The 20346-nt window shown below is 33.7% G+C and overlaps 1 protein-coding gene across 1 annotated transcript in view; it reads left to right on the top strand.

The window, feature by feature from the left end:
- The window catches only part of gig (TSC complex subunit tuberin), a 133146-nt gene that overhangs the window by 29419 nt on the left and 83381 nt on the right, over positions 1-20346 (top strand). Inside the window, exons 8-14 of the mRNA XM_069827254.1 lie at positions 814-965; positions 1580-1752; positions 5976-6144; positions 8341-8574; positions 9743-9995; positions 12211-12329; positions 16104-16434. Coding sequence (XP_069683355.1) covers positions 814-965; positions 1580-1752; positions 5976-6144; positions 8341-8574; positions 9743-9995; positions 12211-12329; positions 16104-16434 — 1431 coding nt within the window. The remainder of the gene's footprint in view (positions 1-813; positions 966-1579; positions 1753-5975; positions 6145-8340; positions 8575-9742; positions 9996-12210; positions 12330-16103; positions 16435-20346) is intronic.

Below are 20346 nucleotides of genomic sequence, written 5' to 3'. Positions count from 1 at the left end.
TAAAGCATTTTCTTCTGGGTTTCGTGGTCTACGATTCTGAATCGAATGAATGGTTATTATCCACATAGATATACGTTTTGTTGATCCACAGATCCCAAAGCGTTAAAGTCTTTAATAATGCATATAATTTCTTGTTGCGGAATGACCTCAAAACATCAATAACGTTTGGACTTGCAGTCTGGTCCAGTTTCATGCAGTGATAACCTCAACATTTTTATTACATCACTACTTTTACGATAACTTTTATGTTTCCTTGCATCTGTGTTCACTTTCTTCGGACTGCTGCTCTTACCTTCACTGTCTTCCAAAGATGCCATAATTAGACGTGATCATAAACCTTAAAAAATAACAATAAATCACACAGCAGAAAATGTCTAAACATCACTATGAACAAATAATTCTCGTAAACAAATGCGTCCTTATCCGCGTCATAAAGATGTCAATGTAAATACAGGACATTCTCCTTTTTTTTATACCGGTTCGCACTGACATTCTCCTTTTTTGTGTTGTATACCAATTCGTCAACACAATGTAGATCTGGAACTATCATCTTTCTTGCAGTGCAACAAAGTGTATTGTATTCTACTCCCTTTGATCTATAGTACTGAACCTTGATCTCATTTTTCACAAATTTTACGACATTTCCCCTTTTTGCAGTGACTCTTCATATATATATATATAAAATCTTCAATCCTGCTATAAGTCATGGTGACGCTTGATATTTCTGACCTTGTCAAATACAGGTAGTATAATAATGTACCAGTAGTTAATATTTATCATCATTCATCATGGAATAATATAATATGCTTTCAGAAACAAATTCTCAAACAAATCAGATGTCACTAGTAGAAAGTCATCTCCATGATACAATATGCACCATTGAGAAGCAGATCGAGCTGGGTCAATTCAATGGATCAGTGCACAGAGTGTTTGAACTCATTGAGCGATGTTCTGCAGTGCGCCCGGTATGTAATGAGAATAATGATAGATACGTTCTCTTGTTTTCTATATATCAAAAGTTTTAATTTTTGTCGTAACTTATTCAATTTTTTTTCAAATTGGTTACAGAAATGGAATTGAATTTGTAGCTTTGACTTTTATTTATTATATATTTCGATTATTTTATTACATAGGTACTTATTGATTTTGGAAAACGATATATACATGTATAGTTGTAATTAATGGAGTATTCAAGTTTCTTTTCATTTGCAGAAACTCTTCAGAGACTATAACATGATTGTACTATAATGTTAATGACACATTTGTGAAATGAGTGACGGAAAATTGGAGTACCGTATTAAGAGAAAACGTGTACATTTTATATTATATGCATGTATGAGAAGGGGCTTTTTGTGGGGGTTTGAATGTGAATTGTGTGTGAGTAGATGTCTGTAGCAGGTATAAGTGAGTGTGGGTGTGCAATGTGTGCAAAGGGTGTGGCACTCTCAGTCACAGGGTTCTCTTTGTGTGTGTGTGTGTCTGTGTCTGTGTGTGCGTGCGTGTTTTTTTTTTTCCATCTCAGATGTTTTGTAATATTAGTGCTGTATTCGTTTTACTGATAAGTCTTTGTGTTTTATAGGAAATGTCAGTCCTACGTTTGGTAAGCTACCTGGCAGCTTCAATCATCCCAACACGTTCATTATGGCTTAGTAAACTGAATTGCCTACTAGAGAGATACTTCAATAAAGAAACAAGAACGAACATCAGAGTGAAAGTACTTGATGTCCTGTCAAACGTCATCCACACAAACAGGTATAAGAAATTCAAATATTGTTTTGGTTTGGCCCTTGCAATCTGTTCTCCATGGAACTTTTGGTTTATAAGGAAATTATTTTAATGTCTACAGTGAGTTAATGTAACATTAAATTCTGATATCCAAATGAAATCATTACTGCCATTTAATGCATTAATGTCACTATTTAGTTTTTAGTTAAGCCTTTTTCCGTTGTTCCTACAACAGAAATATTCATGCCACGTTTTTGACTGAACCATTCTAGCATCGTTGTTTCGATCGTCTCGTATTTCGAAGTTTTTAACTTGTTTCTGCTGGATTCGGTACTTCCACCTTTTTGCAAAATACTATTTTTATGGTCCATTATTGTATTTAACGATGAAGCTGGTAAACCTTATTAAATTCCTTTGTTGATGCGTGTCACATGTAGTTAACTGTCCACTTAACAATTGATAATGCCTTTTATTTTATACCAACTTTCGCCGTTATTTTAACAAAAGAATAATATAATTAGGGACAAAATATAAAATTTCATATTCTAAACCATTCCTGCTAGCAGTATGGGAACAAGAATTTTTGACGATTATGTAGAATGCAGTTAATGTCAAAAAATGTTCATATTTCATAATATTTTGGTAAATTATTTTCATATTTTAAAAGAAGCTTCATATTTTGTTCATATATTGCACTATTCCCCCCCTCTCCTCCTTCATTAATATTTTTATAACTAGGCTACCACTGAACCTGGTATTTCCAGATATTCTAAGGAGACAATAAAGTTTTTTCCAGGAAACACTTGAAAACCCACCAACATTCTGGGAATCCCAAAAGCAAGTAATCCTTCTAGTCATTGAATTCATAGCGTCAATGAATTTAAGAAGTCAAAACAAAATAAGTGGTTCCTATTCCACCTTTGCTTATTCCTTAGAATCCAGTGAAAGTCTTTTCAGTGTTGCCATGTCTACTTATATATGTATAAATAAACATTTTAAATAGGTTTCAACCATCAATTTAGTTATCTACTTAATTTCTGCTCTTTTTGCAACTTCGTGCATGAGCTTTTCGTTGTATAAAACAATAGTAACTAACAGAAGTTGTAATCTTGTGCCAGAAGATAAGAAAAGTTTCTTACTTAGTAGTGTAACTAATATTGAGTCCATTCAGTGCAGAACGTTTTTGTTCTTTTCTGTGTAAAAATTTAGCTACCTTGTTCTTGCATTCAGGTAAGAAGCTGATGTTGCTGATTAAACTGTTTAATTATGTAGATTTATTGTATTTCATTTGATAGCGTATTAAATATAGAAAAAACTATTCATCTCTATAGGCTTATTTTCTAAATAATGATGTAAACCTGCTCCAAATGATTTAGAAACGAAGATATTTTAGCTATGAAATATTTTTCATGTTATCACATTGTGCTGGTTCCTAAATATAATATTTCAGTGATCACTTTTTATAGAAATCATCAAAATTACTTACGTTAACAAGTGACCCCAGAACCATAGAAATCTATTACAAGGACAAAATATTAGATTTGTTCTCTCAAAATTGCCCTTCTCAGGTTTGAAATTGTTTTAAACGGGAATTAAAAATCCTTACTCTTATGAGTATGCAACCATCTTCAGGACTAATCAATTTGAACATTTTAAATTGGATCTTCTTAAGCAGGAACTAATATATATATATATATATATATATATATATATATATATATATATAATGTATTTAAAGCTTTTTTTACTTACTAATTTAATTTAACCAATTCCTTTTCCTCTTCCTGATCAGTTTCAGCATCATTCTTTTTTCACCCACTCTTTCCAACACAGCTCCATTTCTTATTCTGTCTGTCCACTTCACACGTTCCATTCTTCCCCATATCCACATTTCAAATGATTCTAGTCGTTTCTCTTCACGTCGTCATAATATCATGTTTCTGCTCCAGCAATGCCACATTCCACACAATGCACTTCACTAGTCTCTTCCTTAGTTCTTTTTCCAGAGGTCCGCAGAAGATGCTCCTTTTTCTATTAAAAGCTTCCTTGGCCATTGCTATCCTTTTGACTTCCTGGCAGCAGCTCATGTTATTTATCTTCATCCCATACTGTTCACAGCTGTCATTTAATTCCAGTGGCATATCTCTTAGTATCATCTCCTCTTCAGCTAACAATGCCATATCATCAGCAAATCTTATGCACTTTATTCTTCTTCCTCCTACTATCATTCCTCCCATGTTCTGAAAACAGGTCTTCACTAAGTCCTCCAAGTAGATGTTGAACAGGGTAGGTGATAAAGGGCATCCTTAATGTACTCCTGTCCTGACTAATTAGACTCGTTGTTTGACATAAAGATAACTGAACAGTCTTCTGTCTTTCCAATCCACACCTATTTTTTTCAGGATCCTCATCAGTTTATAATTAATGTTACAAACCTCTGAAATTTGTTTTCTTTTCATTTCAATTGCATTTGATATTATATAGCGTAAAAAAAACACTTTTTAAACTTTAAAATGAGCTATGAGTTAAACCTGTACATTATACAGATTAAGAGAAACAAGCATTTATAAAACAGCTTAGCTGGCCAATTTCTATAAATTTGACTGCGAATAGACTTGCAAGAAATAATGTTGGATTAAAGTTGGATTGAAATTGACACCATGGTACTTACTTTGATGTACAAAGTGTGTAAAACAAGTTTGAACCTTTTATAAAAATGTAGTGTTTTTTTAAGTGTTCAATTTCACATAGAATGACTCGTGTTTGCTTGTCTTTCTTGCTTCATTCTTCTCTGTGGCATCCAGTATAATATCTGTTTTGCTATTTTGTTGTCGTCCAAATGCATGATGAATAAATAAATAAAACGAGCACAAAATCACATTAAATAGAAACATTACACATGCTTACATACAGTATGAAATAATGTAAATGTGTAAAAATTTACGAACACAAACTGTGATCTCCTTGATATTGATTGTTTCCATCTTATAACATAAGTTTAGTAAGTGCAAATTACGTTTTTCACAACACATCCAAGTTTAATGTTTTTCCTTACAACAGCGCAGTTTGAAACTAAATGGAGTGTTTGGAGGTAAGAGCACTTCTTTCCACTTTAAATTTTATTGATGTTATGATTAATAGATACAGTGTATTCAACTATTCCCTCTTCAACACACTGCCTGCTTGTAAGAATGATACACCTCTCTCTTTCTTCCACTCTCAACCCTGTAGAACTATACTTATCTCAGTGCACACACGAAAATGGACCTTAAAGGTAAGCATTCACTACATCGTATTGCACTTATTGGACAAATTGCACGGATCGGAAAAAGATAATCTTTGCTGTAATTGTTATGTAACCGCGTTCACTACATCGTATCGCATGCATTGCCTCTCGGCAAATTCATCCACATTTCTCGGATGAGCAACCTTTCCGATGCGTGCGATCATGGCTTCTTTAATAAATCAATTTTAATTGGTCAACTGTTACTATTATGTTGTGCCATGTTCAGTGTCGCGCCAAAATGGCAGATGCAAAACTTATTTCGCTTGTAGAAAATTGCGAAGAATTATATACTTTGAGGCATTCCCATTACAGTAATCAAGTCATTTCTTACATAAATATTGTGTAACCAATATTTCTTTAGTTTCTTCCTCTTCAATTAAGACACATGAAGCAATTACAAATTCTTATTCGCTAACAGTCATAATTAATAGACCTAACCTCAACTCCTCTGTTTTCAGCAATGTCAATATCGTACGACGTCATGTTTTAAACAGCTGATATGGGAATCCGATGAGGTGGAGCCGTTACAGTGAACACACTGCACTTAAAATATCCGTTGCGTGTGTTTCGTACGAGGAGTGCGATACGATGTAGTGAACGCTTACCTTAAGAACTACACTTGTCCTGCAGAGGGATTAGTTGAATGTACTATATTAATTATTTTTATAATTTTGAAATACACTTTGCTTGTCTTGTGAGTGAAATTCTAAAAATGTGTCGAAGTTAGACGACTGTATGTATATTTATTTAAAATTCACTGCTGCATACTTGATTCGTAGGATATTTTCAAGGTGATATGAGTAGTTTGTCCCTTGAAAAGAATATTTAAAAACTCTTACGTTTCTTTCAATTTTCTTGTGGAATCGCTCTTATGTTTTAGAAGAGTTGAGTTCTTCTGCATTCAAATCAGGCAGTAATTGAGGCTGGCTTTATTTTTTATACTCATGGAATTTTCTGTTACCAGGGCTATATATGAAGATGACCTTATAGAAAGAATAGTGGTACCCCATTTGCAACACATAGACAGTGATCAAGATATAATAGTAAGGAATGCAGCAGCACAGTTACTCGTTGATCTCTGTATAGAGTGCGAGAATAAAAGGTGCCTTGAACTTATGGACATCCTTGAGAAGGTTTGTAAATCTCTTTTTGTGATACTGATAATAGTAAAATAAAATTGTTAAATTATTGATGCATGCTTGCACACTTTCTCTCTCTCTTTTTCACTTCTAATTCATGATTATAACAGTTTTCTCTTCTCAAAAAGAGTTTTTAAAAATACATTTTACGTGACGCGACAGCCCATGAAGGGGCAAGTCCGATCAGTCGACTGCTAGCCACACGTCTATATGCCTCAGCAAAGGTGAACGATCATCCAAGCAGTGTGGGGGGTAATTTGTGGTCAACACAATGGTCCCCCCAGTCTTTATAGCTGATTTTCGAAACTGGATTTTGCTACCTATCATAGCTCCCAAAATTCATCGCAATGCTGGGTGGACATTATCAGTCCCATACACTGGCCGAAATTTTATGAGAAAATGCCTTCCTCCCGAAGATTCGAACCAACACTCATGCCATAATATAAATCGAGGCATGATGCTTTAGACCACGATGCTATAGTGCAGGTCTTTAAAAATGCCTTACACCACTAGAACAAATTGCTGCTTTTGTTTTAAATACTGGTTACTTTCACGATTCTTTTGAGAAACGAAGTGTATCTTGCAAAAAGTTTTTGACACTACTAATAATTCTGTTTCTGGTATGAGGAGGAACATCACTGTTGAAGATACTCTCATTTCATGCTTGATAATTCCATATCGAATGCTTTTCTGTGTAAAATAGACATTTCATACATGTCAAATATGGATAAAATCTATTATTTTGTACAAGAGCTATAAAAGATTAGAAAGAGACATTATATGCTGCAGTCTATTATTCATATAGATAAACATGTATACTAAATAACTTCTCCACATAATGTTTTATGTAGTATTTCATTACTGTCAGATTTCTCATAATGAACAGTCCGAATTAAAAATCTGTAACTGTGAGACCACTTGCACAATGCAAATTTAAACACTAATATAAAAGATAGGCATCATACCATTAAATTCCACCATACACAATATGTTCATGCAGATGCAGCTGTAATGATGTAAAATTAGAAATTTGGTAGCTCCAAGCACCTAAATTCGCTTCAGAGTGCATAATTCAGCCAATCATAAGATAGGGATGATGGGGTAATGGAAGAAGCCCTTGAAGGATTCAAGCAGCATTTCAAAGCCTATTTGCATTATCGGCATAAGCACCAAAACTCCATGACACAGAATGTAAACATAACATAATAGCCCAGCAAAACAAAACTCCTTCCCACAATCAATTCTGTTGTGTATCAACGGAACAATAGAATTGATTATTTCTTTTCTTATTATGTTTCTCATTCTGAATGCTAAAATTTCATTTCTTATGTTTCTGTTTATGTCAGGTTGTTATATCGACGTTAAATTTGCATTATAAATGTAGCTGAACAGTCACACAGTTTCAATTCTAACTGAAAAATAAGCTGAAAATACTGAGTCCATTCACTTTTCTGTCCAGCAGTGGTTTGTTACATGAGATCTGAATGGCATAATACTGCGTAAAAGAGAAGTCTATACTTGAAACAGTGCTAAATAAATTGGCGTACCTATTTTAGATTATTTATTTTTTAAATATTCCAACAATTCAATTAATTTTAAAGTAATTTTAAATATTAGTGTGTTATTTTAATTATTTTTTGTTGTGTAATCAAGATGTATTAATTTTTTTGTATTAATCTTTCTTGGTTAACTAACGTTTCAGTAAATTATGTTTTTCATTAATTAATACGAGTGAATTTTATGATACAGAATAAGTTTTCTTTGCAATTTGGATTGCTGCTCTGTTACGTTTATTCGATCAACACACAATTGTCAGAATTGTAACTGGAGTTAGTTGCATATAGAGGCATCATCATGAGGGAAAGAAATCATGACAAGAATAGTTAATTTTCATTTAACTTTTTCTTGGAAACAAAAGCATAGCTATATCAGATGGTTTTGTTTTAAAAGACTGGAACCTCTTGGTTTAATAGAGAAGTAATTCAGTGTTCTCTTTCCTTAATTTTGAATTAAGGAAAGGTGTATGTCGTTTCTGCTTTCCCGCCCTATAATCTGCCCCGACTGAAGTTACTGTACATTGTAATAAACGACTTTGCAATATGAAATTTTCTTTCATAAGTATCTTATGTAAAAATGTGTAATATTAAATTATAATTATAGATGTGTAAATTACATCTTTACTTTTTTCAGCTTCTAAACAGACCCTATGAAGTGTATGCTGCGAATCCAGCAGCCATTTTGAACGAAATGGATGTCCTTGATGTAAAGACTGTTGTGATGGGCCTAATAAAAATTTTTAGTGTAAAGTTATATCAGCTTCCATCGTCCCATGCCATCAAAGCATACCGTTTACTAGTCAGTCATCTGGAATCTCATTATCTAAAGCCTGTAGTGTTTGATAACACTAGTAATATCAGATATATGGTAAGCAACTCAAACTACAGTATTTCAGTGCAACAAACTTACTCACTCATACACACACACGCACGCACACACACGCACACACACACACACACACGATAATGAATGTACCATAATGTTAATTGTTAAGTATGATACTGTCCTTGATAACTAAAGAAACTACTTATTACGAATTAATTGAGGACAGTATAAATTTCTAACAGTATAATTTCAAAGATTGGTGTCATTGTTATACTCTTGTTACTTCTTAGACCTGTATTTAGTCTGGTGGATTTGTGTAGCTTTCAACTTTGTTTTCTTGTGAACTTCCACGAGATTAATTTATTGTAAATATCACCAACATCATCCTAAGAAGTATTAGACTGAATGACCTGTTACAGTCTGCTCATCTCCTTTGAGGTCAGCCAATGGATCTTTTTTTTCTCTGTCGATAATTTAAAATTTCCTTTGGAAATCTGTTGTGATGTTTCTAGTTTTCTTCTAATTATAAATGTAAATAATTAATTAACATATATATTCCAGAAGGAAGAGGGGAATAATTTGCACGAGGTTTGAAATTAAACATTGAAACCATTAAAATATTTACAAAGCATAAATTTAGCGAAGTCCTTTGTTGAAATACTTTTCTGGATAACAAATGATTTTGGGCATAATTGGTTCTATCTTACAGCAATAAGTCAACACTAAACAATCATACATTTCAGTCTTTGGAATTGAGAGGAGTGACATTTTTGAGTAACGTCTGTATTAGTCGAATTTTTTAAAATTAAATGTTACAATTTCTTCCAGATACAGTTTTTAGAATTAGACAATCACATTTAATGTCTTTGACAATTTTTAGGGTGTTTTAGGCCTACCTGTATTGAAGTTACGGAAAATTCTTTTACAAGTGCAGAAGTTGCCAAGGAACTAGTACTTATTTCTATGTGCACAAATCACAGTCTTTAAAAATTTAATTTCGTTGTAAATAACGTTCAGTACTGTATTATAATTACTAATATATTTTTGTCACCTAATTTTCTGTAACGAAGCTAATTTCTGTTAGAATTTTCAAATCAGTTTTTTATATTTTTACAGCCATTAAATTTGAAGTGTGTATTTATAAATGCCACATTTCACTTGGATAGCTTAATAATCCTTAAATTTTCTTGTTTTTTTTTTTTTTTTCCAGATATTTGAATGTCTGCTTAAGGTTAGAGCTAATTCTCTGTATCACTTGGGCTACCCAGAGTCTGGTAGTTCAACAGTGTTACGTTTCAGCCCCTACTTGGCAGTGGACCATAAAAATGGGGAAAGAGCAGGAGGCTCTGCATCTCCACCCCCTATGAGTCCTGCTCCTTCTTCTTATCCCCCCTGTGTGGTCACTCATCTGTCCCTTACACATGCATGTAAAGCTGTCATTACGTGTCTCAAGCAAGAAAAAGGTAATTTTGAAAATCTTGTGTAATTAGTAGTTTAGTTTAATTTATTATTGAAAAATATTCGGACAAGTTAAGATTTTTGCTTCCTCTGAAGCTAGCATAAGCTAGTTTCATTTCATTTTAAATATTGGTTGCATAATTATATAATATATTAAGTAAAGTCAACCCATGACAGTCCAAATCGGCCCAGAGGGTGTTGAGAGGTTAAGGCAGTTAATGGACAGTTTAAAAATTTTTTTTTAAATTTTAATTCCCGATTTACTACGCAAATCGTCTGTAGCTGCATTTAGATTGGCATCAGGCCATGACTGTTTGGCCAAGCACCTGCATAGAATTGGAATATATCAATTCCCTAACTGCCCATTGTGCAATTCAAATCAAGAAATGGATTCGGAACATCTCAAAATATTTGAAAAATATTGGAGTGCAAGAGGTCAAATGATTTTGTCGAACGCCTGGCATTAGAAAACAACAACAATATTTAATGGTAGTAGGGATGTCAGTCCTATGTGCCTACCACCTTTACCCTCAAGGAAATGCTCCTGGTACTCATTTCTGTTGGAGTCTGAGTACACCCCAGGACCCTAGTGCGGCTAGAAGAATTAGATCAATGGAAAACTCCATATATATATATATATATATATATATATATATATATATATATATATACTTTATTTGTATTTCATTTTTGCTTCTGGAAAAATACTAGTGTTTTAGGAAAATTTAATTGTAAAACATGATAAAATATGATGAAACCATAATTTAAAAAGGAATTCCACATCACATTGTTACCAGCATGATGGCCTTCCAAAATGTACATGCTACAAACTGAATCAAGAGAAAATGCTTCATTTTTATTATTTTGGTCCATTGTAAACTATCAAATATGACTCTATTTGTATTTCATTTTTGGTTCTGGAAAAATACTGGTGTTTTAGGAAAATTTAATTGTAAAACATGATAAAATATGATGAAACCATAATTTAAAAAGGAATATCACATCGCATTGTTACCAGCACGATGGCCTTCTGAAGTTTACATGCTACAAACTGTATCGAGAGAAAATACTTCATTTTTTATTATTTTGATCCATGGTAAAATATCAAATGTGACTCTATTTGTATTTTATTTTTGGTTCTGGAAAAATACTAGTGTATTAGGAAAATTTAATCGTAAAACATGATAAAATATAATCAAACAATAATTTAAAAAGGAATTCCACATCATATTGTTGCCAGCACTATGGCCTTCTGAAGTATACATGCTACAAACTGTATCGAGAGAAAATACTTAATTTTTATTATTTTGATTCATTGTAAAATACTAACTTGTACACTATTTGTATTGTAATTTTGGTTCAGAGAAAATACTAGTCTTTATAGTCTTCTTTTATTCATTGATTTACAGTAATATTTTTAGGTCCAGGGGTAATGCTAGTCTTTTGGAACATTAACTTTTCTTCATAGATAGCTGTTGTGCATAAATAGTATAATGCCAATCAGTGAGAAATGGTCTGAAGAATACTCACCCATAAAAGTTATAGTATAAAGTTCAAGTTGCATGTGGTTTTCTCCACAGAAAAGAATGGAATGAGAACTGCACACGAGAAATTTCTCTAGAAGCCAAACCATTATGGTAATGGCAAAACCAAAAGGAAAAATTATTTGCACGCCGTGCATATTTCAGTAGAGGAAACCACAACAGAAAAATAATTTCATGTATTTAATAATACAATTAATTTTAATTATATTTCTTCCCAGTACTTACTATAGTTTTTTTACACTGATTACCATAATTTTTTTTCAATTTGTAAACATTGCGTATTTTCCCCATTCCCCATTTTTAGAAGAAATATTGATGAAAAAGCTGGCCTTCTATGCCCAAGGTTGCGGGTTCGATCCCGGGCCAGGTCGATGGCATTTAAGTGTGCTTAAATGCAACAGGCTCATGTTAGTAGATTTACTGGCATGTAAAAGAACTCCTGCGGGACAAAATTCCAGCACATCCGGCGATGCTAATATAACCTCTGCAGTTGCGAGCGTCGTTAAATAAAACATAACATTTATAACATTTTTTATGAAAATGGAGGAAATTATGTAAGTGAATACAGTATGTAACATTGCAAAGGATTTTTTAAAGAGGTTAAGAAAATGACTTGTTGTATAATAAACTGTTTGAGAAGCATTCCCAAACCCTGTTTCTGTTTATTTGTTTTCAGATTATAAGGTGATGAATTTGATACTCCAGGAATTGCCTCACGTGATGCAGAACAAGGCTTTAATTCTGTCACGTCATGGCAACGATATTGATTATCTGGCAGCTGCACTTTGTTGTATGGTAATGTAATTTCTAGTATTCTGTATTAGACTATTATTATTGAAAAATTACTACTAATTCCACAATTTGGGACATCTGGCCAACATTTACGGCTGACCACTAGGATCCAGAATACAAAGCAGAGGTTAAATTAAAAATAAAATACAATATGATTTGCAGAGAGAATACGGAACAATGATAAATTTAAAAATAAAGTACAGTTTGATTTCGGAGAAACATGAAATGAAATTGCAATGAAGAGTAATGAAATGAAGTAAAAAAAAATATTACGTAGTGTTATACAAGTGATTGTGTAAAATGGATAATGAATCTCTCAATACCATTAGACATATTTTGTTAATGTCCTCATTAGAAAATTTAAGAGAAAGGAGAATGGTTTTGGTTAGCTTAAATGAAGTTCCCCTAGCGCCACTTCCCTTATATTAATATTTTGTATCTCTCACTGAAAGTATCGGCTACATTCGTTGTAATAAATTATTATATGATGATGAAATTTTCTGGGCTGATGACTACATCATTGATGTCGTCTTATCAGAGGAACCTTACCATATTTCCGAATAGCATCTCTACTTAAAAATTACAGAAAACAATTTGGTTAGGATATATTAATATATAGGGTGATTCACGAGGATTTACCGTCCCTTATGGAGCTTATTTCCAAAAACATTCTGAGCAAAAAATGTCATATAAACATTTGCCCTAATCTCAATATGTTCAGAATTACACTAATTTGAAGTTGTTTGTAAAATATCTTTATTCTTTAGTTTTAAGGATAAAAGAATATTACAGATAAAGAATGAACTATTCAGGAGTATCATTTCTTTCATTGACTAGTATTCTGAAGCTAAAAATTTGTTAATTCCATAGTTGCTTCGTACAGAATTTTTTTTTCGATTCTTAACTACAAAATTACATTTTCTTACGCATTTATCACAATGTTGTTACAAATCACGCCACTCTTGTAAATTCTTTAAGACTGTACATTAGGGTGCATAATTAAAGTGCAAAGAATCATGTTCCTAAAGTCGTATGACTTGTGACAATTTTTGTGATAAGTGTGTAAGAGTGATGTCATTTTTAGTTAAAAATTGAAAAACAAAATCTTTACAAAGCAATTAACAACACATTTTTAGCTTCAGAACGCCAGCCAATTAAAGAAATGACACTTCTGAATAGATCATTCTGTATTTGTAATATTTTTTTACCCTTAAAACTAAATAAAAAAAGGTATTTTACTAACAATCTCAAATTAGTGTAACTCTGAAAATATTGAGGTTTGGACAAACATTTTTTGCTCAGAATGTCTTAGGAAATAAGCTTCGTAAGTGATGGTAAATCCTCGTGAATCACCCTGTATAGATTGGAAAAGTATTGGAGGCTGCATTGCATATAGATCAGTTGTTTCCCAGTGACATAATTGTGACAGCTTATGAGCATTCCTGGAAAGTAATACCCCCAGTTACAATACGCTTCTGCCAATATTGGTACAATTACTGGAAACAGCCCAGAAAATTATTTCTATGATCTACCAAAGGGCTTACATTACATGGTAATTTAATGCTGAAGAGAATCTACACCCAGAACCGATAATTCACATATCAGTACAGGAAAAATCAGTGTGTGCTAATTCGGGAGATATGGTGCATGTAGTAACATTGTGGAACTTTTTCTTGTTATGGATTATTGTTTTGCCAAACATTTTAACAGAATTTGGAAAGTATGTGATGAGAATTCAGATATGCAGATTAATGAAGGAGAGATTTTATCGGTGTTCATAATTATTGTATTGAGAGCTAGCTGCAGAATGAACAAAACACAATCATGTACAGACCCAAAAACAAAATTTGGGCCACTGGAACTTGGAAAATTCAGGTGCCCCAAATTTTGTTTGCAGGTCTTTACACAAAAGGGAAACTATAATAACAATATACATACGTGTAGATTTGACTCTTTCTCACTGCTATTATTTTTAAATCATAATTTAGGAGGTGAATTCCAAATTCAAAATTTAGTTTTTTTTTTAACTAAAAAAAAAGCGTAACTGTTCTGTATTCAGGATCCCTGTGATCACCCTCACTGGAGGGCTGATGACTTAACAAATCTTTTTCTCTGTTTGAGATCACTCTTACTTCACTTTTCAGTTTCACTCTATTCTTGTCATTTCAATATGAACACCTTTGATCTTTGTCTGTTGTATGAGATCCACTTTACTCTCGCCTCTCTGTTTCCCTCTAGTTTTGCTTCTTCACTATCAACATCCTTATTCTCAGTTTATTGTTTGAGATCTACTTTACCCTGGCCTAACCGTTTCCCTTATACTCTTGCTTCTTCACTATGAACAGCCCTATTCACATTCTTTTGTTTGAGATCTGCTGTAGTCATACTGCTCTGCTTCTCTCTTTTCTTGCTGCTTCACCATGACTGTAGTCTTGGAGCCTGATACAAGCATAAACTAATCATTTGGCGCCAATGAACAGTATACAGAGTGATTCACGAGGAAAGGTAAACAATTTAGGATACGATATCTTAGGCCATTTTGAGTGAAAAAGTTCATATGAACATAGGTCCGTTTTCGAACGATGGTGGAGCTAGATGCATTTTTTTGGTAAAACGTCTCGCCCCAATGTGAATCAGACATTACCATATGCTGCTGATGTGAGACGAGACGTGAGACAAGTTCAAGATCACAATGAATGACGTAACATTGGAATCAGCATTGTGAGTGATGTAGATAAGAGAAAGAAACCTGGTTGAGGGGCATTTCAAATGTCCAATCGCCTGCCCTTATCTGATGTAATGACACAGAACCCGCAGATAACACAAATAGCCTACACTATCATCAATTCACAGCAGTCCAGTCAGCTACCTACAGTGCAGTAGTTATACAGGCAGTTATCGGAAGTGTTAAGTTGTGTTTTTCAAGATGCCTTATAAATTTTGGACTACAGAATATGCCGATATTGTGTATGTTTATGGTTTGTGTGATGGAAGTTCCTTGCGTGCTGTTGCTGAATATGAACAACGCTTTCTGAACAGAAGGGTACCATATCGAAGAGTACTTACTGTCTATGGGGTTGGATGAAAGACTTGGTATAGCAAAGGAAGGGGGAAACGAGAGAGGTGCTAATTGACCACATTTTGGATGCGGCATGAAGAACAGTTACGTGCAACTCTCCCAAGCGATGAGCATGATTCATGCCCGAGCGCAACAGTGCATTGAAGCAGAAGGAGATACCTTTGAAAATATGCAAAAACATCGACCTCAACATCTAGAATATTATGTATGTATGCATACGTGAATATAAACTTTAAATTTGTCTGTTATCTGTCTCTAAATGCGAGTTAGTACAATGGAATCTCAGAAGTTTTTGTGAAATTAAAGAACCATATCTCCGTAACTGTTCGAAAACGGACCTATATTCATATGAACTTTTTGACTCAGAATGACCTTTCCTCGTGAATCACCCTGTATATGTACATGATATTACTTGTATATAAGAAAGTTGTCTGTGATACAGTGCACAATGTCCTACAAGACTACAAGTTCACGAAATTATAGACTCTTATCATATATATCAGTTTTAATAGTACTAGTGATTAAGTTGCAAACTTAAAAGATCTCTTTCTTCACAGGTTACATTAGCTTAACTATTAGTGATTGTTACTGCGTGCCTGAAGTGCATGATACCTATTCAGTAAGTTAATTCTTTCTCATAATGTGTACTTAATTATCACAAAACTTGTATTGAAAATGTAATATATACCTTGTTGCAGGTTAGTGATAAATCTTTGGGATTACCTGATATTCTACGTAATGTCCCACCAAAATTGACACGATCAGAGTTCCATGGTTATGTGTTTCCTGTTTTAACGTCTCTTGCATCCTATCATGCATACCTAGAACCGAACCTCCAACAGAAACTGATCAAGTGTTTGGAGTTCGGTCTAGTGTCACGGTGTTCACGCCAGTGTGTGATGGCACTCACTACATGCACACTCGAGATGAGAGATGCTATGTACAAACTGCTTCCTGAGGTTCTCCTCAATCTCTCCAAGATCTCAGCCACAGTTCACATTGCAATTCCTATCTTGGAATTCTTGTCAAGTGAGTAGACATTTTATCATCTTATACCATGTACTCCTATATCACATTTCAGGCTTTCTCAGTGTGTGGGTGGTGCACTGTTATACAATGGTTTGAACATTGACTTTTCATACTGGATACCTGAGCAGGGTCGTATTTGCGCATGGGCAAACCTAGATGATGGCCCAGGGTGGAAAATTTTTGGGATATTATTTTTTATACCATACTCGAGCTGTGGTAATTTGAAAAATTTAGTGCATATATGCATATGACATAAGCATTTTACATTAATTAGTTTACTGTATATCCAAACAATAGGTAAGCTCAATTAATTATTACATAACAGAAAGTCCATTTATTTGATTATAATATATCGGTCAAGACTCTATTGTCACATGTGCATCGCAGAATTAAAGTCTGTAAGTCTCTTGATTATTACATAACAGCTCATGTTCTTCCAAAGCAAAATAACATCTGTTGCATGCTGACATTGTCAACTTATTGATTAAATACCTGAAAATTAAAGTGTCCATTGGCGGGGGGGGGGGGGAGTAATTCAACTTTAAAGTTAAGAATTTATTTATGTTCGTCTTCTATTGTTGATATCATATTCTTTACGGTAATTTCAAAATGATTCCATTGTTGATTGACAATCTGTACTGCCAACAGTTTCCAACACTTACCATTTCATTCCATTGTTGTGACAAATATGTACTATTAATCTTGGCAGTTGGAAGGAGGTGCTTAAAGATGGGCAGCTGTGATTGCTGGACTATAACAGTCTTAGATTATTAATAATTATTAAGTTAAGATGGGGAAAAGTTTAAATGGCGCTAAATATATAGAAAATAGTCAAAACTGAAATTAGAAAAGAACAAAATGTAATGTGATACATAAAATAGAGCATTTTCTTCCAAGTAGCTAAAAATGAAACTGGAGATGTTCTTTCAAAAATCAATGTGAGTACATGTTCAGTGTTGTATGATATGACTTTTATCAACTAATTACGATAATGGAAGCGAAATTAATGGCTGTGATGGAAGTAATTACAGCAATGAGTGTGGAAATGAAATACCTAAGTAAAATCAGTGATGATCCAGCATTCTGGGCAATAAACGAAGCAACGAGAGACTATTTCACTAGTCAGGGCCGAAACAAAATTTGAAAGATTTCAGATCCAGCTAATACTGTACTATATCATTATTGACATTTAAAGTTATATTTAATATAATTTCCTATGTATCACTTCCTCTTTTTTGTACTACTTTCATTTGAATTTTGGTTATTCAGTTCTCTGTCTTCATTCTGATTAAATTTTCCTACGTCTGTATTTATGTTCAGGGGGAGGGGAGAGAATTTTTTAATATCCCAGAGTAGCAAAAATGTTAAATACAGTCCTGTTTCTGAATTAAAATTCCAGCACTTCCAAATGAAATTTGCAGTGTGCAAAAATGATGACAGGGTAGATTTTCTGATGTACCATATTTCTTCTGCCAATATTCGAACATTTCTCCATTCACTGTCATCCATAAAATAAAATGAGTTCATAGTATCATTGAGATATGCCCAGGGATCTGGTTATTTAATAGCAAACACATGAAATTTGTCATAAATTCGTCATGAGAGGGAGGATGGGAGGGGGAGAAAGGGGGGAAGATATATCATTAACTTATCACAAGCATAGGCCTAGTAATGGTCTATTTCATTCTCCAATTGGTTTTTGCTATTAGTCATTTCAAAGGACTGCCAAGTCTTCTTTTTCTAGGAGACATATGCATGGGAATCTTTGTGCTGTCATTCGTGAGATATGTTTTATTCAATTTATTTTGTATTTTTCAATTTGTTCTAAAATTCGTGTAATTTGTAATTCCTGTTTTATATTTAAATTTCATCTGCATGTTGAGATACAATATCTCGGATTTTTTTTAATGTTTGTGTTCATTCGTGAGGGTCATATCGACCAAAAAATGGAAGAATGACTTGCTGTAAGCATACTATGTGTTTATCCATTATGTTTGGCTAGCCAGAACAGAATAGAAAACCTTGCAAGTTTTAGACAATCTGATACTGAAGATGGAATTTAAAAGTACTGTAGAGTCTTGATTATCCGAGTTAATGTGGACCAAGACTACCTCGGATAAAACGGATGTTTACTGTAAAATTGTGTTCTGATTATAAATTAGACAAACTCTTTACTCAATAGACTGAATAGAATGAATAAATCCGGTTAATATGAACTCTAGATGTTTAAAAATACAGTATGTTTACATTTAAAAAGCAACTAACATGCAATATTGTACAATATTTACAGTAATTTTATTGTTTGATCAGGTTTGGATAACACGGAAGCTCAGATAATTGAAACTCCTGTATTTCCAGATAGTTGCAGAAATTGTGTATTTCTGATGGAAGAATAGATTGTTACCAGTATGTTTAAAAAAATAAGTTGCGAATTCCTTGTACTTATTGCATATATTCTGTTTACATAATGTTGATATGGTACTCAGTCAGAATGCCTGCAAAACTTTGTATAGGTTGTGGTGTAACATGTTTTTCACTGACTTTGTGGCACTTGTAGACAGCATACATGACATTATGTTCAGTTAGACAGTCATGGCTTTTTTCTGTTTTGATTAGAGCAACTGCAATCTTGGAATGGAATGGAATGGAATTTCGAGAGGGGGACAATATGACCCAGCACTGCGACCTTTCACGATCTATTTTACTAACCCTCAAGCTAGGCACATTTCCATACCAACACTGGCTGACTATACTAAGTTTCACTGCATACCTAGGTTTCGAGCAGGCAACCCCCTTTGTCCCTAGGTCAGTCCCTTTGTGCATCACCAGCTGGCATTCGGGGAATGCTATGAAATGGTAACGTAATGGAGAAATGTTGACAGAATGATGTAGATGCCTAATATAGGAAAATGAGAGAACTCTGAGAAAACCCAATTGTGACCTTGTCCTCCACAAGTGTCACTGAAAAATCCCAGGCCCAGGCCTGACCAGGACTCGAACTCAGACCGCCTGCATGACAGCTGAAAATCATACCGTTCAGTTACCTCAGGGAACTGCAATCTTTCTTGACATGCTTAGTGTATCAAAATATTAGTATAGTATATTTTTTATATTTAAATAATTTCTTCTGAACTAATGTTCATTAATTCGTAAAATATTAGGTATGGATGTCTGATAAAACATGTATATCTAACTTCAACATGTCCACACCTGTGGAGTAACGGTCAGCGCGTCTGGCCGCGAAACCAGGTGGCCCGGGTTCGATTCCCGGTCGGGGCAAGTTACCTGGTTGAGGTTTTTTCCGGGGTTTTCCCTCAACCCAATATGAGCAAATGCTGGGTAACTTTCGGTGTTGGACCCCGGACTCATTTCACCGGCATTATCACCTTCATCTCATTCAGACGCTAAATAACCTTAGATGTTGATAAAGCGTCGTAAAATAACCTACTAAAATAAAAAAATAAAAAACTTCAACATACATGACTACTAGTTCATTATATGTAGGTACACGCACGCACGCACACACACACACATACACACACACACGTACCTTTTTACATGCCAGTTTACAAAAACTTCAGTAAAATTAATATATTTCATATCCTGTCAGATTCCAGTGTATAAATTACACAAATTATATCATTACAAAAATATTAATATAAAAATTAAAAGAAAATGTAAAAAAATATACTCATTGAAATCTTTAAAAACTGGAAATTAATTTTAAATGGTACAAAGTGTATGAAATTGATTCTTGCCTTACTTTTATTGAATAAGAAAGGATGGATAGTACCATATAAATTTATCTATTAAGGGATTACAGAAATTTCTGTAATGTTGTACACACTGAGATTAAACAACGAATAACTTCATATAATGTTTATTAGGTTGTATCATTGTTGGATTACTCTA

Source organism: Periplaneta americana, chromosome 1 (genome assembly GCF_040183065.1).
Source record: "Periplaneta americana isolate PAMFEO1 chromosome 1, P.americana_PAMFEO1_priV1, whole genome shotgun sequence".
Lineage (NCBI taxonomy): Eukaryota > Metazoa > Arthropoda > Insecta > Blattodea > Blattidae > Periplaneta > Periplaneta americana.
Note: the sequence above shows the minus strand (reverse complement) of the source record. Positions and strands in the feature narration are given on the sequence as shown.